The following is a 23,904-nucleotide window of genomic DNA, read 5'->3' on the forward strand; positions in this document are numbered from 1 at the left end:
AGGGAGGGAGGGAGGGAGGGAGGGAAGGAAGGAAGGAAGGAAGGAAGGAAGGAAGGAAGGAAGGAAGGAAGGAAGGAAGGAAGGAAGGAGTAAAGATGAACTCTTGCTCACTCACTCTTGGTGGGAGTGTAAACCGAAACAGACATTGAAAATCAGTGTGGAGATTATTCAAAAAGCCAGAAACTCCATGTGACCCAGGTATTCTACTCCTGGACATATAGCCTGTTACATAGATACTTGCTAATCCAAGTTCATTGCTGCTCTATTCAAAACAGCTAGGAAATAGAAACAGCCTGAATGTCCACATAATGGAATTTTATTCAGGTCTAAAGAAAATGAAATTACAAAATTGGCAGGAAACAGAAAATTATACTGAGTAAGGGAAATGGACTAGGCACAAAATAAATAAATAGATAAATAAATAAATAAAATTACAAAATTTGCAGGAAACAGAAAATTATGCTGAGTAAGGAAACTGGACTAGGCAATAAGATAGATAGATAGATAGATAGATAGATAGATAGATAGATAGATAGATAGATAGATAGATAGATAAATAGATATAGATGAATAAATGAAATTATAAAATTTTCAGGAAACAAAATTATACTAAGAGAACTGTACTAGGCACAAAATAAACAAACAAATGGATAAATAAATGTCACACACTCTCCTGCATATGTAGATTCTAGCTTCCAAACTCTAAGTCTGTGCATTCAAGAGTACTTGTAGGCCGGGGGTGGGAGGAGTTGAGGCCAGTCTGATCTACAGAGTGAGTTCCAGAACAGCCAGGATATGGAAATTACAAAGAGGTACTGGGAGGGAAAAGCATTAAAGGAGGAGGTAGTAGAATGCAAAAATATAAAAGCAGAGTGGGGAATACTGGGGCTAGAAAGATTTAAGCAGGGGAAGCATGATGTGGAGGGAGAATTAACCAAATCAGAGACATATGAAAGAGTAATATAAAAACCTATTGTCTTAGGGTTTCTACTGCTGTGCCAAAACACCAAAACCAAAAAGCAAGTTGGGGAGGAAAAGGTTTATTTGGATTGTACTTCCAGATCACAGTCCATCACTGGAGGAAGTCAGACAGAAACTCCAGCAGGGCTTTAAGCTGGAGGCAGGAGCTGAAGCAGAGGCCACGGAGAAGTGCTAGTTAATGGCTTGCTGATGGAATATGGTAGTCTGAATGCAACTGGCCCCCATAATCTCATAAGGAGTGACACTATTAGGAGGTGTGGCTTTGTTGAAAGTGGGTATGGCCTTGTTGGAGGAAGTGTGTCACTGTGGGGGCGGGCTTTGACATTTCCTATGCTCAGGATACTGCCCAATGTCACAGTTGACTTCCTGCTGCCTGCAAAATTTAGCACTCTCAGCTCCAGTACCATGTCTGCCTGCATAAATGCTATGGTCTTCATCATAATGAACTGAACCTCTGAAACTGTAAGTGAGACACCCCAATTAAATGTTTTCCTTATAAGAGTTGCCATGGTCACAGTGTCTCTTCACAGCAATAAAAAAAATCCTAAGATACCTATCTTGCAAACAAATTTAAATTTTAAAAAAAAATTGTTTTTTTTTGTTTGTTTTGTTTTTTTGAGATAGGGTTTCTCAGTGTAACCGTCATGGCTGTCCAGGAACTCACTTTGTAGATGAGGCTGGCCTTGAACTCACTAAACTCACACCTGCCTCTGCCTCCCAAGTTTTAAAGCAAGAGTCTGAAGGGAGATACCCTGCATGGCTAGAAAAAACTACTCCCAGAAGCTGTCAGGTTTTAAACAAAAATGCCATTGCTGGGACAAACTACCTGCCCAAGATCAAAGAACAGAGCCCCAGAAGTCCTTAAGCAAGGCAGGTTCTTGCCATTCCTCTTAGGTACCCACTAGAGCTAAACAATAAGACAATGTTGCTGAAGACACCATACACCTTGTATTCACAGTATGGGGAGATCAAGCTGGAATTTAGCTGGAGCAGTCCTCCCTGCTGGCTAACTTTCACACCCCCAGAGGCACTTATACAGCTGCTGGGGGAGAAAAAGAAGCAATGATCTTATCTAGTTGTGACTCCTCTTTTTGACTGACTAGTCAAGCAAAATGTGACGCTTGTGAATAGTAGCCTGCTACAGGAGCAGCTACTGTTCTCTAACTAGACTTAAGATTTGTTTCACAGGACAGAATATAAGCCTGATACTGTAAACATAGTCAAAAAACTATGATGGGGGAGATGGCAGTACTGGGAAGAAGTGAATACTGTTACTTAGTTAAACTGACATAGGAAGCTGCCTTCCAAATATTTATGCTTACACTCACAGATGAATGCTACTCTCAGCCTTAACCAGAGAAGTTTCTTTCAGGTGAGCAGTGGTGAATCCATGGACTCACGGCAGCTCATGAGAGTAAGTGATAGGTAAGTGCACAAGGCAAACAATTTTATCATCCCCTCTAAGGCTCAGGGAACACTGCGGTTAAGGGGAGGAAGGACTGTAAGAGTGGGAAAATAGGAAAAAGATCTATGAAGTGTCATTTCTGAACAAGATACAACCACTGCAATCATGAGTTCATGACACCTGGGATGCCTGTCAACAGTCAGGCTTGGATTGAAAAGAGCTTGGACAGGCTCACCACTAACTGCTGAGCTATCTGCTACTAACAGATTTAGAGAGAGAGGGAAACTGCCTTCAATTGTTATACCCACAGTTGACCCAAGCAGGCTCCAATGGATACTTCAAGTGGTCACAGATGGCCCAGGTTAAACTAAATAGGTCACAAAATGAACCAGAGAAAGAGACTACTGTGTATATCTGCAGGAGCGAAGGATTAATAGAGATAGAAAGATTACAAAAAAAATGAATAAATAAACAGTAGAAGGTAATCAGAGACAGAAAGAGAGATACTGTCAGACAACAAAAGTAATCAATAAAGGTCCCTTCTTAACTATGATTTATACATTTATCTAATTAGACTTTGAGTCCACTTGTAATCCAAGATCAATTAAAGCAGAATATTAAATGAAATGAAAAAGAAAATAAAACAAACCTTTCTTTGCATTCTTGATAGAGTTTTTCTCTTTTCCTTGAAAGTCATGAACTTTTTTGGCTTGTTAATGTCCTCTGTATCTTTTTTCAGTTCTACTTCCTTAATTCGCAGACATAAAAATGTTTTTAATATCTAATATTGGAAAGAAAAACAATAACAAACACACGGCTTAGTACTTACACCATCCCCAAAGACTCTGCAGAAAAGAATGTATACCAAATGTATTAAATGTTTTATTAGATTAACACGGAGTTCTGTCTTCTTCTGAAAATCACACTCAGACATCCGTTTGTGAAAGTACACCAGTATTTGGCTAAAATTCAAAACAGCTCATTCATGAATATAAGAGAAAAATAGGCAGACAAGATGGCACAGAGTAAACAGGCTAGAAAGAGGTTTTTATATTTGTATCTACATGAGGGTGAAAGAAAACAGACAGCAAGCCGGGCGATGGTGGTGCACGCCTTTAATCCCAGCAGAGGCAGGGGGAACTCTGGGAGTTCGAGGCCAGGCCTGGTCTACAGAGCTAGTTCCAGGACAGGCTCCAAAGCCACAGAGAAACCCTGTCTCGAAAAACCAAAAAAAAGAAAACAGACAGCAAAAAACTAGAATGGAGCCCATGAGAGGAGAGAAGAGAAAAAAAACAAAGACTTTCTCTACATTTTCTACATTTAAATCTCAGTAAATGCTACTGAGAAGCTATATTGTTATGCTATATTAAAAACTTAAAAAGTAATGATTACTGGCTAAGCACCTAGCATTTTGAGATTTTTTTAATTCCTGATTATGTTCTTTCTGTTAGGAACTGCTGCTTCAAATTTACTTACAGACATGTTTCCTCTTCTGATTAGTAATGCTACTGAGATGTAGGCGTTTTTACACATTGATATACACAATTATTTCCATTGAGTTTCTTTTCTATTTTTGTCTGTCATCTTTCACTGGTCTCATTATATAAATTTAAATTTTTAGTAAAGCAACATCTTTGAAACAGTATACAGAGAAGAAAACTTTATTAGTTAACAGGGACAAATGACTAGAAAAATGGCTCCCTCATCAAACTACCTGCCATGGAAGCATGAGGACCTGAGTTCAGATCTCCAGCACCCATTTAAAAAGTTGGGTGTGGCAGTATGCCCATACCCCCAGTGCTGGGGGCACTTTACAGAGACAGAAGCATCTCAAAGCTCAGTGACCAGCCAAATCAATGAGCTTCTGGTTCAGTGAGAGGCCCTGTCTCAAAAATATAAAGGTGGACAGCAATCAAAGAATATATTCTAAGTCTACCTGTACCATCAACAATCACACTTACATGTGTGCCTGAACACACGCATATACAGACCCACACTAGCAACTCCAATATCACACACATATAATATGCAAATAAACACACATGCAATGTGGGCAGCTTTATACCTTATATACTGACAAAAAAATTAAATAGCAACATTCAGTATTAGGCAGTCAGTTAGGAAATGACTCAAATCACTAATGACATTGAAAGACACATTATTAGAAAACTATTTGGCAATCTCTCATTTTTAAATGTAATTACTATTGGATCCACTAACACTACTCAAAATTTCTAATTCATAGAATACTCACAATATTAAAAAAAAACAACAACAACAATATGAACAGTGGCCTCTCCTACACTGACTATACGAGGAAAATTCTTGAGACAACTCGCTACCAAGCGGGGTGTTGTATGTTTGTGTGTGGGATGCTGAAGCTCACCACACATCATATCAATCTGCTGCAGAAAAGGGTCCCAACTAGAAGACTTTTTTTAAGTTTTGAAACAATGATGCATATATCTCTTTACCAATACATCTAAGAAGATATGCACAACAAACTGTCAGCAATACTTATATTTAACGAATATATATATATTTAACTTTCCACCTTATAGAAGTCTGTAAATGAATTTCTTGAAACAGTAAAAAATTAACTTTGTAAACAAATAAAAATTTAAAACAAACTTCAAAGTAAGAAAAGAAAGGCTTACCTCTGGCCTAACTTCATAATTTCTGCCCTTTACAAAACCAGAAATCACTTTAATTACACCAAGAGAAGCTTGGCCTAATTTATCTTGTTTAAAGAGTTTCTTTACTGCTTCACAACACATTTCAGATATCTGAAAAAGAAAGCGTGACAGTAAAGTAGAGCCGACACTTGGACGAGGACCCCTGCTGTTAGGTTAAAAGCCTCCAAGGAGAACTACTCACTAAACTAACGCTCAAGTCAGGTGCATAATAAACTGCTAATTACTACTAATAGCTTATAAAGAATTTAGGGGTAAGATGAAGCACTGTGTAATCTTCCAAACAAGGACAAGAGCAATAAACTAGTTTTAGAAAAACCCACCAATTTTGACCCATCATTCATCAAAGGGACAATCAGCACAATAATGTTGTTGTGAAAGTTGAAATGAGGCAGGGCCACCAACAGCTCACACAGGCTCTTCACAGCCACTTCAGCCAGCCCTTTGTAGGCCTTTAAGGAGACCACGTTGCTCTTCTTCAGCTTCCTTTGCTTCCAGTCTAAGTAAAACACAAATGCAGTTACTTTAGTCACTGGTCAGAGCTTAAACTGATTGGCTTTTGTTTTACAGTTAACATGTATTCCCAAACTTTATCAAACTATAAAATATTTGCATGGTCAGATCTGTGTAGAACATCTTCATGGTCTCAGACAAGCTACAACTTACATAAAGAAGAAACTGTAAAATAACAGGATTTTGATCTTGGGACCAAAAGGAAAAAAAAAAGAGAGAGAGAGAGAACATAAATCATCTTATTAATCTTTCAAATTAGTTACATGCCAAGATGGTTAAGTAGGGCTAAAAAGTTGGCTCAGGAGTCAACTCCTGGAATCCACAGGATGGAAGGAGATAACTGCCTCCCACAAGGTGCCCTCTTGACACTCACATTCCCACAATGCCATCTGTGCACCCAAGTGTATACCCACAATCAAAACAAATAAATATATGTTAAAGAAAAAATTAAGAAATGGTACTTTGGGGTATCTTTCTTTCTTTTGGGGGGGGGGCAGTAGGAGACAGGGTTTCTCTGTGTAACATCTCTGACTATACTAGTGCTCACTCTGTAGACCAGGCTGGCCTTGAACTCACAGAGATCCATTTGCCTCTGCCTCCCAAGTGCTGGGATTAAAGGTGTGCCCCACTACCGTCCAAAGAAATGGTGATTTGGTATTTAACTTAATATTAAACTTAGTTTCATTTTTAGTGTAGTTATATTACATTCTTTTGTGTGTGTGCACAGTATATGACTATGTGCCCACATCCATACGCATGCCAAAGACAGAGGTCAAAACCTGTCTTTTTCTGTCACCTTTCACCCTACTTTTTTAATGGGTAAATGTGGGTATGTGCACCGTTGAATGCAGGTATCCACATGGTCTGAAGAGGGTACTGGATTCTTGAGAGCTGGAGTCATAGGCAATTGTGAGCAGCCTGATGTGGGTCTGGGAAACCAAACTTAGGTCTCCTGAGCCATCTCTCCAGGCCCTCCACATTATATTGTGAGACAAGGTCTCTACTGAGCCTGTCCTTGGGCTTGTCAATGGCCAGGTAAGAGTCTCCAGGAACAAATCCTAGTATGTTCCAGATGGGTACCAAAGCATAAAAACAATACCCAAACCTCCCCTCTCCACCCAGTGTCCACTCTACCACTTCTCTGTCCCACTCGGGCCAACAGGATGCTCAGCAGCATTGTCTCAGCTGGGAACTATGTGACCCCTTGGTCCTAGTACTCAGGAAAGGAATTCAGTGAGATGAACTAGGAATCTGGGTTTCTTCTCATTCACCACCCAATGCCCTTCTTTTTTTGGAAATGGGTATTCAAAAGGCTTATCATCCTAGCTAAGTTTTAAGTCTGCTTTTAAAACATGAACACCTATTTCAAGATATAGTCTTTTGTCTACAGTTTTAAAATAATAATAATAAGAAGAAATCCCAACTGTTTATAAATGCAACAAATGCATGACTACTTATGAAGGACTACAGCATGCCGAGCACATAGCTCAATGGTAGTGTGCATGTGTTCCTGCGTTCAGTCCCCAGCAGCATAAAAGGAAAGACAAAGAACTACAGAAATAATAATGCTAATATTAATAGCTGATAAAATAATTAAACACTTCATGTTTATAAATCAAACTGCTTCTTGTAAATCCTATAGGGTAAACAATATTATTCCTATTTATTGATTAAAAAAAGTACAGAAAGGTAATTTACCTATTATGCAAATGGTAGAGAAAGGCTGAACTCTGGAAGTCTTTCTGTGTTTTGAGACAGGGTCTCCATTCTGGCATACAATGGACTTGAACTCTCTATGTAGGTGTGAATGACCCTGAACTTCTGGTATCTGTTTCCACCTCCCCTATGCTGATATCACTGTGTGTACCACCACCTATGCCGGGCTTAAACAGTGCCAGAGACAGAAGCTTTCATGAACGCTAAGTAAGAACTCTTCCAATTGCACTACAGTCCCAGCCTCTAGGAAATCTGACTTTAGACTGCCTCTCACATAAAGCAGAATATAAAGTTAGATATGCATGTTCTTTTAAGACATGGTTGCCTGTTGGGCATGATGGTGCAAGTCTTCAACTCCAGCCCTAAGATGGCAGAGGCAGGCAGCTCTCTGTACACTTGAGGCCACCTGGTCTACAAACTGAGTTCCAAGCCAGCCAGGGCTATATCAAAGAGAAAAAAAATAGGACAAAAAAAAAAAAAAAAGCTGGGCAGTGGTGGCACAGTCTTTAATCCCAGCACCAGGGAGACAGAGGCAGGCAGATCTCCAGGTTCAAGGTCAGCCTGCTCTAGAATGAGTTCCAGGACAGCCAGGGTTACACAGAGAAAGTCTAAGTTTAATATACCTTTAACCATTTGTTCCAGATTTTCCAAATAAAATTTATATTGGCTAACCAAGCCTTCTTCAAATTCTCTTAACTTCTGGGTTTCTTTACGAATCTGAAAAGACCAAAATTATTTTAGATTTAAAAATCAGAACATTAACTTCAAAAACGGACAAGAAAACAACTGCCTTATACTTTGGGTTGGGGGAAGAACAAGGATTAAATAACAACAATAACTCCCTTATTTTCCCATCTCTAGTCCTCCAAAATTTTTCGCTTATAATTTTATCTAGCATCACCTTGGTGGATTTTTCTGCTTCAGTTAGAGGCCGGATTTTATAGGAAGGAGTGATGTCCTTAAATAGCTCCATCAGGGAAATGATCACCAACTTCCGGACAGTGACAGCCACATCAGGGTCCTGTTCCATCAGCATGGAACGCAACTCTTTCAGTTTTTTAATCTGTTAAAGAAATGATTCGTAAGACTACAGAATTGGCGGCAAAACACTTCAGAGAAAAGACAACAGCCCTGCATCTGACATCCTAAGTGGAATTCACCTAAAGACTAACAGAGCCAAGCTGCAATAAACTCCAATGAACACATCACCAAGTTAAAGGAAAACCATATTTCACCCATGTAGGCAAGTACAAACTATTAGAAATAGGTTAGGAGTCAGGTGTGACTGTGCACACATTTAATCTCAGTACTCACTTGGGAGGCAGAAGCAGGTGGATCTCTGTGGGTTCTGATTTCAGGGCAGCCAGAGCTACACTGTGAGACTATATCTTGGGGGGGGGGGGCGCGGGAGAAGAGGTAAGGTGGGAAGGCGAGGGGAGGAGTTGGGCTGGCAAGAAGCGCAGCAGGTAAAAGTACTTCCAGAGCATGCCTGATGATTGTGATTTCTATCCTAGGAACCCTTGGTGGAAGGGAAGAACCAACTCCTAAGAGCTAAGTTTTAACTGCATTAGTACACCCATGTGCACACAATAAAAATAATTATTGCGTCGGGCAGTGGTGGTGCATGTCTTTAATTCTAGCACTCAGCAGGTAGAGGCAAGTAGATCTCTCTAAGTTCAATGCCGGCCTGGTCTACAGAGTGAGTTCCAGGACAGTTAGGTCTACACAGAGAAAGTCTATATCAAAAAAAAAAAAAGAAAAAGAAAAAGAAAAAGAAAGAAAAGAAACAAACAAAACTACTAATACTAAATTAAGCAAATATATAACCACAGAAGTTGTAGCTCAGTGTAGAGCACTTGACCATCATACATGAGGTCCTGGGTTCAATACCTGATACTGGAGGGAAAATATATACATATATAGAGCCAAGTTATATTAACTGCAGTAAGATTTGAAGATAATTTACATGATAAAATACAAAAGTATTAAGTTGGTGCTAACTTCAGCAGCACATATACTAAAATTGGAAAGATGCAGAGAGTAGTCAGTAAGGATGTGAAACAATCCCGTTAAAAATATTTAAGGAGTTGGTTTCAATTAACATGCTTCCTTTGAATTACTATTGCCACTGGAGCAGAACAGTGAGTGAAGAGCAGTACTCTGGCTTGCTAGCAATGTTTCCCACAGCAAGGACAAACGGGCCTTCATCTATTTGCTATCCTGAAATTGTGGAGCACAGGCATAAGCCTCTGGAGTAGCAGATGACCTGGGCCCAATTACGTGGCTATCAAAATGGGTAGTTGGACCTCTGAGTTCAAGCCTGTTCTACTGAGTGAGTTCCAAGACCGCCCTGGCTGTTACACAGAGAAACCCTGTCTCAAAAACAAAACAAATCTACCCCACGTACATCTAGGCAGCACTAATTAGACTTAATGGGTTATAAAACAAACAACAACAATAAAAAAAAACTGGCATGGTGACATCATAAGATTTTAACTCCAGCACTTTAGAAGCAGAGGCAGGCAGATCACTGAGTTCCAAACCAGCTGGAGTAACATAGCGAGACCTTTTCCCCAAACCCCCTCCACAAAAAGTCACGAAATTGGGAGATGGATTTGTTAGGGGTGATCTGGGGAGCAGTGGAAGGGAGAAATGGGGGGATTTATGAAATTCTCAAAAATAAACTTATTTTTAAAAAAATTAAAATAAGAATATCTCTATGGTTCTATGGTGATCAAATAAGAAAACAGAGATGAAAAATTATCCTAACTCACCATTCCCCTCTCTGATTCTGGTCTATATATTACCTTTTTTTAAACTAAAAAAGACAAGTACTACTCAAAGTTTGCCCACATGACATTTCTTACCCTAAATAACAGGGGCTAGGGAGATGGCAGGCAAAATACATGACTATCAAGCTGCGTTCAATCCCCGGAACTCTTGTAAAGAGGAAGAGAGAATCCAGTCCACACAGGTGTTCCACATTACCATGACACATCCCTCCCTCCACAACAGCAGCTAATGTTTAGAGGCAAAATACAATTTATCATCCAATAGATAAATACTTGTCATACTCAGATATTGGGAAAGTCAATATAACAAGAACGATATCATTTAATGTGAAATATTTAATTCTCACAACAGTGTTGAAATGCTGTTTTCTTGGGAAAAAGGACTTAACCTATCTCAAGCAGCACTTAGGGGAGCCAAGACTGAACCCTAGATTTCTTGAATTCACCATGTACCCAAGATTCAGGGCAGTTTTCTTTGAGACTCTGGCTGAACTTCACTCAAAGCATTTCCTCCATTCGTATTGTTCTCTTCTTCCTTCCTCTCACATTTCCATCCCTGTCTCCTTCTCTCTCTCCTTTTCTTTGTTTCTCTGGGTTTTTGAGGCAGGAGCTTACTTACGGGTTGACTATGAACTAGTAGCAATCCTCCTGCCTCAAGTTCCCTAGTGCTAAGGTTACAAATGTACACTATCAGCCCTGTACAGTATTTTATAACTACAAATATTTCTGAACTAATTCCATTGACTTTTATACAGAATGTTCCTCACTAAAACCTTGAAGTAGGTAGATATGATGATATACAACTAATATCCCAAAACTTAGGAAGCTGAGGCAGGAACACAAGTTTGAGACCAACCTGGGAAAACTGACACAGAAAGGCACAATCAGAGAGGTGGATGAACAGCAGCAGGCACACACTCACACATGTGCGTGCACACACATGTGGGGACAGAAGCTTGCCCCCACACACACCCTCTACTGATTGGTGAGACAAATCTGCAGGAAGATTCCTCCCTAATCCAGTAACTTTAAGATATTTACCACCCTCTGAGTTGCCAAGATAAGTCCTGTATCTTTGTTTGCAAATGAGGAAAACAAAGCTCAGAGTCTAAGTGGCTTTCCTAAGGTCATGAAAGAAATCAGATTGAGATGCGGGATGAAGCTAAGATTCTGTCTACTGTTTCATTCAACTCCAGCTTATGTTTAGTTAATTCCTTTCGGTGTTGTGTGTTAAAGGAGACTAGAGCTCTTCAACAATCTGTGGTTTACACAATCAATACCACTCACATTATTTTCTGGATCTGACAGTATGGCAGATGCCAAGGCTGCAATCTGTATTTTCTTTTCCTGTAGTTTCTTCTTTCTCTCAATTAAATGTTCTTCCATGGTGAGCTCTGGAACAGGGTTTTCAATGACCTCTGAAAGAAATTAGGTTTTCCTTCTTAAATATTCCTTTACTTTCAGAGAGCGAATAAATTCATACCTTTCATTTTATATAAGTATTAATGATGGCAGCAGGAATCTACGTTTATTGTTGTGCATTACCCACATTCTACTATCTCACACGTACATGTCATTTTGCAGATGCAAAAACTAAAGCTAAAAAAGCAGCTTAGCTAACTTCAATTTCAAATTCAAAACCTAACAGAAATAGACCCAAAGCCCACGCTCAAATTTTTAAATACTATCCTAACAAGCCCACAACTTCATTAGCTAATGAAACACTCTTGACTTAGTATTTTCTTAAGTTACAAAATACCATACTTAGAGGCAGGCGGATCTCTGTGAGTTCGAGACCAGCCTGGTCTACAAGAGCTAGTTCCAGGACAGCCTCCAAAACCAGAGAAACCCTGTCTCGAAAAAGAAAAAGAAAAAAAAAAAAAAACCACACTTTTGTTTTCAACTCTATGTAGGGCTTTGAATTATATGTTAAGGGATTCACAGGAGCTGGGTGGTGGTGGCATATGCCGAGAGGCAGAGGCTGGCAGATCTCTATGAGTTTGAGGCCAGCCTGGTCTGCAAAGTGAGTTCCAAGAGAAAGACTCAGAGAAAACTAGATAATAAACACACAAGAATAACCTGCGATGCGCATCTGATCAGTGACTGAAACCAGCTAACTACAATGGTTGGTCTATAATCTCATACACATTTTTAATGAGGCCTGATAAATTGAAGTAAAATTTAACAGTAGTTTCATATAAAATGTATTTCCAGGTTAATTTTGATTAGTTAAAACTATTCCACTAGCCCTGGCGTATGATGGCTCACACCTGTAATCTCAGCATTTGGCAGGCTGAGGCAGGATTGCCATGAGTTTGAACCCATCCTGGGTTACACAGTAAGTTTCCAGTCAACCTGAGCATATGACACCTCATCTTAAAAAAACGGTGAGGGTGGGGGACAGTGAAATGGCTCAGCTGGTAGAAGGAGCCTGCTGCCAATCCTCTGATCTCCACATGCTTACGTATACAATAAAAATATAATTTTACTAACTTAAATAAGCAGCAATTTTAAATGTTAAATGTTTTTAAATGTTAAAAAGCCACATTTCAGTAACTGAAAAAGACATACACTAAGCACGATTGTCCTTAAAAAAAAAAAGATTGTACATCACAAAATCAATTTTGCTGTTTTCAAAAGTAATCGTTTTTGTTAAGTAGGTCCTTTTCTTATAATTAGAAGGATTCAAAACAGTAACAATTAAAATTTTTCATGTTTGCCTCGCCATTGAAAAATGTAATTGTGCACACTTTTCCATAATAAAAAGTATATCATCCGGGCGGTGGTGGCACATGCCTTTAATGCCAGGACTCGGGAGGCAGAGGCAGGCGGATCTCTGTGAGTTCAAGGCCAGCCTGGTCTACAAGAGCTAGTTCCAGGACAGGCTCCAAAGCCACAGAGAAACCCTGTCTTGAAAACAAAACAAAACAAAAAGACCACAGTCAACTACGAAGATATGTCTTATTACCTTCCTCAACTTCCTGCTCTTCTTCATCCTCTTCTTCTTGCTGGCCGTCTGTGACTATTGGACAGATTTACATATTAAAGTTGTGATAACATTAAGTGGTAAAACAGAACAGAGAAGGAACAGAAGGGTAGTTACCACAAATCTCAGGCTAGGCAATAACAGGGAGGGAGGGAGGGAGGGAGCAGAATTTAGTGTTTGTCCAGATGGCGTTTCCCAAGTACATGCTTTGCTACAAATCACTATAATGGTGTCTTTGATTTTTGTCTTTTACTATTACTTCACAAACACATTTTCTCTTTCTTTCTCTACCTCTGCCCCATTCCCCTCTCTCTGAAGAGATAATCACCCAAACCTTATAGCTCTAGTTGCATTCTCAATGAAACAGATTCCCAAAAGAACTATCTGTGACCCTGGCCAGAATTACTAAGTCCACTATATGCTAATGACAGCTACTCTTACTCTACAGATATGACTAAAAGCCAAATGCCAAACTTTGAATGAAAAAAAAAAAAAAGTGTGTTCTAGGAGTAAAATCTAAGTGTAACTAGGGAGTCAGCCATAGACTCACCTGGCTTCTCCCTAGTCTGTGGGATTATACCGCTTTTATCCTTGATAGGAAGCAAATGAATCAGCTCCTTCTCAGGTGCGGTCTGCAGAGTTCTTGGCACTTTTTCATATTTAGCTATCACACTCTCATGCTTTCGTTTCTTGATATGAACTGGCTCACTGCAGAAAAAAGTTCAATTTCAGTCTTAAAGGGTATTCTTCTAGATAGGCCTCTGTTGCAGTGATAAACACCATGACCAAACACAACCCGAGGAGGAAAGGATCTGTTCCCAGCTTACAACTGGAGTTCCTTATGAAGGGCAGGAACGTAAGGTAGAAACTGAAGAAGCTATGGCGGAACACTGCTTATTGGCTTGTTCCTCCTGGCTTACTCAGTTTTCCTTATACCAGGACCACATGCCAAGAGATAGCATTGCCAAAAATGGGCTGGGCCCTTCCAACTAACATAAAACAAGAAAATGCTCCACGGGCTTGCCAGTAAGCCAGCAACTCTCAACCTGTGGGTCCAATCTCTTTGTCAAAACTCTGTCTCTAAAAATATTTACACTACAATTCATAAGAGTGGCAAAATTACACTTACGAAGCAGCAATGAAAACAATTTTATGATCAGGGGTCACTAATAGGTTTTCTGTCCCCCAATAATATGTTTCTCTGCTGCCTCAGTAAGCCAGATCAAGCTGAATTTAAAAAGTATAACAACAGGCTTATTTCAGCAAAGCAAATCCCAGGTGGGTTCTCCAATCCCAGAGATCAAGGCTGGAGAAGCCGCCCACAGAACTAAAGCAGGGAGATTATATAGGTTGTAGGCGAGGGTTGATGGACATATCCCCCACAAAGTGGGTTTGTACCCAAATATGGTCAAAAGCTGAAAGCATCAGGCAGGGACTTGGGCAGCGGGCAACTTCAAGGGAGGAAGCTGCAGTGCAGCCAAGAACGTGGAACTGGGCTCTTTGCTGCCTTTCCTTTGTTCAGAGACTCTGAGCTGCCCGGGTTTGGAGAGACAGGCATGAGGCTTGCGGGATCTAGCAGGAGTGAGCTGGAGGTTCCAACTGAACAGCTATCACAACATGAGGAACTGTATTAAAAGGTTGCAGCACTGGAAAGGTTGAGAATCACTGCTATAAGCCAATCTGATGGAACATGGTCTCAAGCGAAGGTCCTTCTTCTCAGATTACTCTAGTTTGTGTCAGGTTGACAAAAAAACAAACAAAAAACTAACCAGCACATGTACCTAAAGGCTATCGTCAGAAAATCTATTGTAAACCAGGCAATATGATACATGCCTATAATCCCCCTGGGGATTATGAAGGCTGAGGCAGGAGGACCATCAGTTATAGTCCATCTTGAGCTACGTACAGGGTCCTGGGTCTGATGCTCAGAACCACATTTGTAACACACAGAAATGTGAACACTTATAATCCAGATGAAATATTACCTAGAAGAAAGATCCCTTGTAAGAAAAGATGCTTTTTGTCCTAAATCTCTCATCAGCTGTAAGTCATCTTCATCCATCATATCTAAAGGAAGGGCTTCTTCCTCCTCCTCCTCCTCCTCTTCCCTCTCCATCCTTTTAACTGTTCCACCAAAAAAGAAAAAAGAAGTATTAAAGTCCTGCACTTTTTCTATCTCACCTCCCCTTCCTTCAGTACTCCCCACGAAAGCACTACTGACATGCCGGTGACAATTCTTTTCCTCGTGGAGATGCCTGCACCCAGCAAAGGGCAAGCAGCTTAGTATCTGATTCCTGAAATCTAGAGATCAGTGTTTGCCTGTATTCTGAACTGAGAACCAACGGCTGAGTTCATTAGCACCTTCTCATCGCCTGTGACCTTTGCTTCACTTCAGCGGCCCTCTCCAAAGGCCAGGTTCCAAGCCTTGGTGCTCATTCTTGGACCACAACCACCTGTCCTTCCAGTATTATCTGGTTACTTCCAATGTACTGTTTTACTAACTACACAGATAGACCTCTATTTCTTCAACCATTGCTGTTCTGAACACTAGAGTGTTCTGCTTTTGTTTCCTGGCTTAGAGTGCAGGGTTACACTTCCACCATTCTCCTGCTTACACACTTGGCAACTTTCCTTTCTATATTAAAGTTACTCATCCTATAACAAAATCCCAACCTCACTCATCATTCTAACTTCCTTTTCTGCTCACTTTCTGTGTTCCCTTTATTCACCTTTTTATTCACGTGTGTCTATATGATATATACGTGTGTGCAGATCTGTATCTATATATCTATATATAACCCTTTTAGAAGTGCATTAGATTCAACTTTGAACAAGACAACCTTAGTGTTTTCACTAACAAAACTTATCCTTCCTAATAGCAGTAAGACTGATAAATACTACTATGTAAGCAGGCACAGAATGAAACTCCTATCTACTTTAAAGGACATTGCATTTCTCAAACCAGAAATTGGCGTATATTGTTAGCCAATTTTTTCTCTCCCATTGACTCGTTTTTTCTATCACTGCACTTCTAGCTCCTTCATCTGCCACATTTCATCCAAGGACCTACTCTGCTATTTTAGTAAGAAAAGTGAGGCTACAAGGAAAAAAAAATCATTGATTTTCTTCATATCAGACTTAACAGTGTTTGCCTCCATCTTTTTCTTATATTCATCTGTCTCTCATGATTTCACTGAGATGCTAAGCTGTAAGAATAAATTTTTTCCCTTTTACTTTTATTAAGAGAACTATTAGCACGTTACACTTTCCTCTTCCTTCCTTTCTTTCTTCTCTCTCCCTCTCTCTCTCCTTCTTTCTTGCTTTTCTCTCTTCTCTCTCTCTCGTTTTCAAGAAAGGGTTTCTCTGTGTAGCCCCGGCTGCCCTGGAACCCCCTCTGTAGACCAACTGGCCTCAAACTCAGAAACCTGTCAGTCTCGGCCTCCTGAATGCCAGGATTAAAGGTGTGCACCACCACCACCACCACCTGGCAGCACATTACACTTTTCAGGTTGTAAAACTTTAGAAGTTTTAGATACTTTCTCTAAAAGTATCTATAATCAATCAACTCATTGTTCCTAGACTGGAGGCTGAGTGACCAAACAAGACCACATGGTTACCATCACAAATCAAAAGAAGAGCCCACATTTCCTGACTTCCAAGCAAATGATCATATATCCCTTACAATAATGCTACTACTGGGTCAAATATGTCAGGATTAAGAGATTAAGATGGTTACATAAAAAAACAAATAGTTCTTTAAGTCAGCTTCAGAACTGCCCTGATTCAAAATGTCCACATTCTTTTCCTATTCTGAGTATCTGAAGTTCTTGGATAGTTCTACAAAATAACCCAGACAATTAGAGCTGAATTTCAGCCCAAGTCTACAAGCTGAAAGAAAACCACCAGTTTAGAAAGGGAAATACCAGCTGGGCAGTGGTAGTGCATGCCTATAATCTCAGTACTCAGGAGATAGAGGCAGGCAGAGCTCTGTGACTTCAAGATCAGCCTGGTCTACAGAACGAGTTCCAGGTCAGCCAGGGCTACACAGAGAAACTCTGTCTGGAAAAATAAAAATAAAGAAAAGAAAAGGAAGTACCTATTGGCAACATGGTGAAGAATGCACGAATGCAAAGCAGTCTTAACTCGGCTCTCAGTGAATGGGAAAGTGACAGGCCAACGTGTAGCCCAAAATTTATTTACACAGGTACTCGGGGTGTTTCCCAAGTACTACATTGTTAGATCTGCTGTCTAGACCAACTAAAAGCAGAAGCGAGCTTTCTCACAGTGCATACATCTTGAAATGCTTTCTCATACTGACTGTGGTAAAGCATAAAGGAATTCTATCATTACCTAGACCATGAACACAGGACGAATGTTACTAGAACACAAGTCACCTCCATAGAGAACCCTTCAGTGTAACCAGAGACAACTAGGGTGAGTGAAGGCTCTCATTACCTGGCCATTCGCTCTTTGGGTCCTCCAAGGGGACTGGTTTCTTGGACACGGCATCTTTGACAGCTTGCCTTAGCTTCCTCTGCTCTTTTCGGTACTTCTTGATAGTACTCTGTTGCTTAAATTGCTTATTCTTCAGTTTGTTTTCGAGTTTCACTTTACTAGTTTTTATCAGCTTGCGAAAGCTTGGGACCTGCTTTTTATTCCTCCTCTAGAAAAACAACAGAAGGGGCACTGCAACTTAGAAACTTAAATTATTTCTTAAATCAGGTTAAGGAAAATAGCTTACAAATTAGACCAATTTCACAAATGTCTCACAATTGTGGATCCTGTATAAGAACTAAAACCAACATAAGGCAGTAGTAACTCATCCTACAGGATGGCACTAGAGCATCGGTGACTCACGACAGAATTTTTCCATAACCTGATTCTACCTGAAATGAAAAACGTTATGAATCTCTTATCTTGAGGTACATGGTTATTCAAGGGTAGCTTAACACTTGTACCGTAACACAAACAGAGCAAAATAATGGCTACCTTTAACAATAACAATTGGCATTTACTTGGTGTTTTATTAATCCCAAAGCACTCAGACTTCTCAATAGCCTATATAATGATCGTCACATAACAGAGGAAGTGAAGGTTACAGAAATCATGCAACTCAATGAAGATCCCTGATCTAAGGAGGGTAAAACTGAATTATGTGTTTGGATTCCGATTCTCTTGCTGGTAATTGTTTTATAATCCAAATCCCAAGACTCCTTCTAAATTTCCCTCTCCATCTAGGAAATCACCAGCCTTCCTATCTCCTTAAACTTTAGGTGGGAAACGGGTCCTCTCCGGGTCCGGTTCAAGAAGTCTGGACTTGCTTCTCACGTGTAGAAAAGGATTGAGACAGTCTGGAAAGACTCTTCAGTCTGACACCCTTCAGATGCAGGGCTCACTGCTGGCCTCACACCTGCTCCCTGAGGCCGTGCTTGGTCACCGTGAGCGAGGAAGCAAATGCCCAGTAAGGACCCCAAGCAGATGGTGCAAAGAACCGCCAGGAGCCCCAACACAGGCCACCGCCCCCCACACCAGAGTGGAAAATCTACGGTAAAGACAAGCTAGGCGGGGACCCTGTCAACCCGGGAAACCGTAAGTCACGGGGGCCGGAGACCCGAGGGCACTTACCGCCTTCATCCTTGGGCCTGCAAGGAGTACCGCAGACAAGATCAACGGGAAGGGGGAGACGCAGGAGACGGAGAAAGTAACACACGTGCCTAAAGCACAGCTTCACTCGAACAGGAAGTCGCTGCCAGCCCCACACCTTTCTGCCACCGGAAACGGGAGGCGGGACTTCCGTCTTCTGGCCGTGGCGCGCGCGCCCCCTGGGGGCTCCGGTTTCGCGTCCCGGCGCTCGCTTGCTGACCCGGGTGAGACGTGCTGAGGCGGGGTGCTGCCTGGCGTCGGTTGAGCGGATGGCCCAACTGAGGGGATAAGACAGGTTCCTGCCAGGGTTCCTTTGAAGTTCTGGGGAAGACAGAAGGCGAAGCCTTGGCCCTTTCAGTCGCCTTCGTCTCGCGGCTCGGTCTGTTGCGAATATTCGCCTTCCCGGTCTTCTAGAGGGCCGAGAGAAGCTTCTTTATTAGGAGCTGGCCCCTCCACGGGGCAAGGGGTTTTGTTCCAAATGACAATTTCTCACCTCCACCTGCCAACCAAAAGTCCACGCTTCTTAGTTTAGACGTGGTGGCCACGCTTTTAATCTCAGCACTCTGGAGGCAGAGACAGGAGGATCTCTATGAGTTTGAGGGATCTACGCCACGTAGACCCTGCCTAAGAAAAGCTCTGTACTTTTACTATGGAATCGTTTTGCTTTGGGTTTCACCCTTATATGAGAAAGTACTATATTAGTGAATCTTTCAGAATTAGGTTTCTGTTAACCTTTTGATAAAGACAGAGTTGTCTATTTAGTAATTACAACCAAATCGTTAATTCTTACAAGAAGATATATAAGCTTTGCAAGAATATGATTTTCAAGAACTTCTCTCCCAAAACCTGACCTGCATTAAAAAAGAAAATCAAACCCTGCGGTGGTGGCACATGCCTTTAATCCCACACTTGGGAGGCAGAGGCAGATGGAGACAACCACGGATATTCAGAGAAACCCTGTCTCAAAAATCAAAACAAACAGAAAAACCCAAAAGCAAAAACAAAACACTGGGCTAGAGAAATGGTTCAATGATTAAGAGTACTTGCTGCTCTCCCAGGAGACCAGAGTTCTGTTTCCAGGACCCACATCCGTCTTCACCAGCTCCAGGGATTCTGATGACCTCTTCTGGCCTTCTCAGGCACCCTCCCACCAATATGTAAAAATTAAAAATTTCTGAAAAGAAAAACACAAAACTGAACTTAAGGCTATTATTAAAGGTGAAAAAAGATGTTATTTGACTAACCCCCAACCCGAAATGCTTCCGTTTCAGTCTCCCAAGGACTGATTACAGAGTAGAGCCACCATGCCCAGACTTAAGCATATCATTCTTGATCACAACCCTGACACAGTTGGCCTCACAGCGCTGAGCTGGGGAGATAAGCCAGAAGAGGCCCAGAGGACACTGAGGTCATGAACAGTGGTCTCGCCCTTTCTGCTTTCCCCCTCACGGACAAACCCCGCCATCTGGCGCTCTTCCACCTCCCATCTCACATTCTCCCTGTCCTCCTTCCACACCCTGTCTCGGAAACAGCAGAGCCTGTCCCACTGTTAGATGACTTCACCACACAAATTGAAAACATAAGCCTGTGCTCTCACCGAGTGCCCGAATTCCTTCCTGAACAGAACCGTTAACTCCCACTGCTTCGGTTTGCCTTATTGTTCCAGGGATGAGGCATCCCGATTCCTATTCACAGCTACCTCCGTTCCTTACTCTTCCGTGGACTATCTTCCCCTTTGCCTTTCTATAATAGTTCCTTCCTTGTTAGTTTATTCACCTAGAGCTCTTCATTCTTTATTTTTTCTAAAGGTGGTTTCTCCTTTTAATTACTGCTTTGTCTTTCTCTGTTAGGGAAAAATTACCATCCTGTATATCCACTTCCTCTTCTCTATTATTATAACCAACTCTGTGCTAGATTTTTTTATTTTATTTTAGACTATTTTATATGTATGAGTGTTTTGCCTATGTATATAGTATGTGCCTGGTATAGAAGTGGGTTCAATCCCTTAGAATTGGAGTTATGGATGGTTGTGAGCCACCAACTGGGTTCTGGGAATTGAACTCTGGCCTTCTGCAAAAGCAACAAGTACTCTAGACCGTTGAGCTATTTCTCTAGCACCCACCCCCTCGTGCTAGCTTTTTAAGGATCTGCATCTTATTCTTTGCCCATTTTATATTTAAGTTTATAATCAAGTAAAATCTTTGAGTCATTTTGAGACATGCTAACTCTCTCTTATCTTGAAATCGAGCAGCTTTTTGTATGAAAGCAAATTTTAGAATGGAAGCTTTGATGATTCTTACTAACTTAATATTAAGGAAGCTAAGATGAACTTAATGTAATTGGCTTCATTTGCTTGTTTGTAGCCCTGGCCAGCCTAGAGGAGGCTGGCCTAAAACTCAGACTGGCCTGCCTCTGCCTCCTGAGTGCTAGGATTAAAGGTCTGTCTGTGCCACTACCACCTGGCTCTAATCAACCTCTTGATCCTGTCCACTCCAGCTCGTCACCCATTCAGCTAACCCATTGTTAAGTCTACTTTGTGCTTGATGTCTTCTTGGCTCCCTCTGAGCTTCTCTGGATACAGGCTGATAGGGATCACTGGACTATGTTAACAGGGTGGCAGGAGCTGTTCCTAGATTCCTGTGAGTCCTTTGGGAAGGCACGTACATCCATCTGGGTGCTCCTGTGATATTCCCCTGGAGCTGATCATACCAAGAAGCTCCAAATTCTGTTTTTTTCTCCTAAATATTCACAGTGTCGCAGTGTTTCTCTCTTTAGCCTCACTGGGTCTCTTGGCTACATTTGCTGCTTTCTCTCCTGCCTTCTCTTTCTCCCCTCCCCCAACACCGCCTTCTCTACATTAGAATATGGGCTCCCTTGGCTCTCCCAGCTGCCTCTCCCCAGGTCTTCTGTTCCTTCTCTCTGACCCCTCTTCAGTGAAGATGGTCACTGATATGAATAGTGCAATGCAACAAAGCAACACTATTCATAACAGCCAAGTTACAGAAGCAGCCCAGCTAATCATCACCGAATGAATAAAGAAAAGGTAGCTGAGCCTGGCGATGGTGGCGCATGTCTAATCCCAGCATTAGGGAGGCAGAAGCAGGAGGATCTCTGTGAGTTCAAGGCTAGCCTGGTCTACAAAGTGAGTTCCAGAACAGCCAGGACTACATGGAGAAACCCTATCTCAAAAAGGGAGGGAGGGAAGGAGGGAGGAAGAGAGGGTGGGAGAGAGGAGAGAGGGAAGGAGAGAGGGAGGGAGGGAGGGAGGAAGAAATGTAGCTGAGTCTAGTGACACAGATCTATAATCCCAGCTACTCAAGAATATCAGGCAGGATTGTCACAAATTCAAGGTCAGCCTTGAAGAGACTTAAAGAGACTCTTCTCTCAAAGAAAATTTTAAGATTTACTTCTTCACTTATGTATAAGTGTATACATGTCTGTGGGTGTTCATGGAGGCCAGAAGAGGATGACAGACTTCCTGGAGTTAGAGTTGCATATGAACCATCAGACTTGAGTGAATTCTATTCTTGTTGAAATGTATTCTCTCAAGGTTATCAAAGCTACAAGTCTAAAATCAAGGCATTGGCATAGTTGGCTCCATGTGAGGGGCCTCTGTTCTCATTACTAGTGACAGGTGGTAATCCTTGACAGCCTTTGGCTTGAAGACACTCCAGTCTTAGCCTCCATCTTCATTTAATATTCTCTTTGTCTCTGTGTCTTCACATGGCTGTCTTCTCTGATGACACTAGGTTAAGGGGACAACCTAATGACCTCACATTAAATTGATTATATCTGCAAAAGCCCTGTTTCTAAGAAAGGTTGCATTCCTATGTACAGCCACTTAGAATTGTTAACATATATTATCAGGCTCCCCTTATCTGTAGAGGCTGTGTTCCAAAACCAGAAGCCAAAGATATTATTGAGCCCTAAGTACTATGTTTTCCCTATGAACACATAAAGATTATCAGTTGGGCACACAAGGAAAATAACACAATAACTAATAATATATTAGAAAAAGTATAACAATATGTGGTTGTCAAAGTTATATGAGTGCCATCTCTGAAGTGGAAGGGCAAAGTGCAGATAACAGTAAACTACTGTGTCTTCTCTGTGAGAGGAAGTACATGTCATGCTATAACTAAAAACATGTTTACAATGTCTCATATGAACACCTTGCTACTGACCATTCTCTCTTTCTACCTCCCTGTCACTTCTGCATTTTCCACCTTCCCCGTGTTCATGTCTGTTGCTTTTGTGACCTACCAAGATTAATCAGGGTCATCTGTGTGTTCAAGAGTTTGGAGCTGTCTGTTGGAACCGGCTGGGTTCAGCAGAGGGTACACAGTTAAAGACAGTGATCCACCCTCTCCCTGAATCTTTTGAGAGCTGTTAGCTCTGAAGTCAAATGAAGGGCTCTGCGAACCCTCCCCTTCCTTGACTGACTGTTGATAGGGCTGGTCCTGGGACAGGTACTTAGAACTAGTGTGAGTTCATGAATCCATATTAAGCCATGGACTCAGAATCAAACCTGAGACAACTTCCACTCACTTAATCACTTAATGTTCCCAAGCTAAGTGTAATTTATTTTCTCTTATTGTCAATAATCTTATGTGATAAATATTAGCTTCACTGATTTGACATAGATATTGATATATAGCTCTGCTTAGTCTTTAATTCATGACAGTTTTCCTTTCTAGCCTCTCAAGTGCTGGGATCACCATCATAGCACACTAGTTAATTTTTATTTAAGAATCAGGCATGGCATTAGGTATTACATTGAATTCTAAATTTAGCTGGGAAATGTAACAAGGTGCCAGTCCCATTAGAGAGAGTAGTTTTTCAGCAGACAGGATCAAATACCTAAGGCTACTTTCTCAATCTGCAATAATGTAGGAGAGGCAAAAATTAAGTTGAGATTTTCCTAGTGTCGTGATATCTTTTCTTTCTCTTTAAAGATTTCTGTTGATAAATGAAACCTCAATATTTCCTCGTTGCATACTTGCATGGGTAGGTCAGAGCCCTTCTCTATTCATTGGTTTTCAAAATCCCTAGGAAAGAGAAAGTAATTCCGTGCACAAAGATGTGCACAGTTTCTGAACACCCCTAGGGCAACACAACTTCCTCATCCTCCCCTCTGTGCCAGACTCTGCTAGGAACTGTCTGTGAAAGGATGTC

At 41.2% G+C, this 23,904-nt stretch overlaps 1 protein-coding gene across 1 annotated transcript in view; it reads right to left on the reverse strand.

Moving 5' to 3' along the window:
• The window catches only part of Noc3l (NOC3 like DNA replication regulator), a 33,162-nt gene extending 14,233 nt beyond the window's left edge, over positions 1–18,929 (reverse strand). Inside the window, exons 1-11 of the mRNA XM_005352209.1 lie at positions 18,712–18,929; positions 17,542–17,749; positions 15,072–15,210; positions 13,637–13,794; positions 13,069–13,122; positions 11,388–11,518; positions 8,210–8,371; positions 7,932–8,025; positions 5,403–5,578; positions 5,044–5,172; positions 3,036–3,167 (exon numbers count right to left, since the gene is read on the reverse strand). Coding sequence (XP_005352266.1) covers positions 3,036–3,167; positions 5,044–5,172; positions 5,403–5,578; positions 7,932–8,025; positions 8,210–8,371; positions 11,388–11,518; positions 13,069–13,122; positions 13,637–13,794; positions 15,072–15,210; positions 17,542–17,749; positions 18,712–18,720 — 1,392 coding nt within the window. The 5' untranslated portion in view covers positions 18,721–18,929. The remainder of the gene's footprint in view (positions 1–3,035; positions 3,168–5,043; positions 5,173–5,402; positions 5,579–7,931; positions 8,026–8,209; positions 8,372–11,387; positions 11,519–13,068; positions 13,123–13,636; positions 13,795–15,071; positions 15,211–17,541; positions 17,750–18,711) is intronic.
• Positions 18,930–23,904: the final 4,975 nt, after the last annotated feature.

The sequence above is a fragment of the Microtus ochrogaster genome, chromosome 8, assembly GCF_000317375.1.
Source record: "Microtus ochrogaster isolate Prairie Vole_2 chromosome 8, MicOch1.0, whole genome shotgun sequence".
Lineage (NCBI taxonomy): Eukaryota > Metazoa > Chordata > Mammalia > Rodentia > Cricetidae > Microtus > Microtus ochrogaster.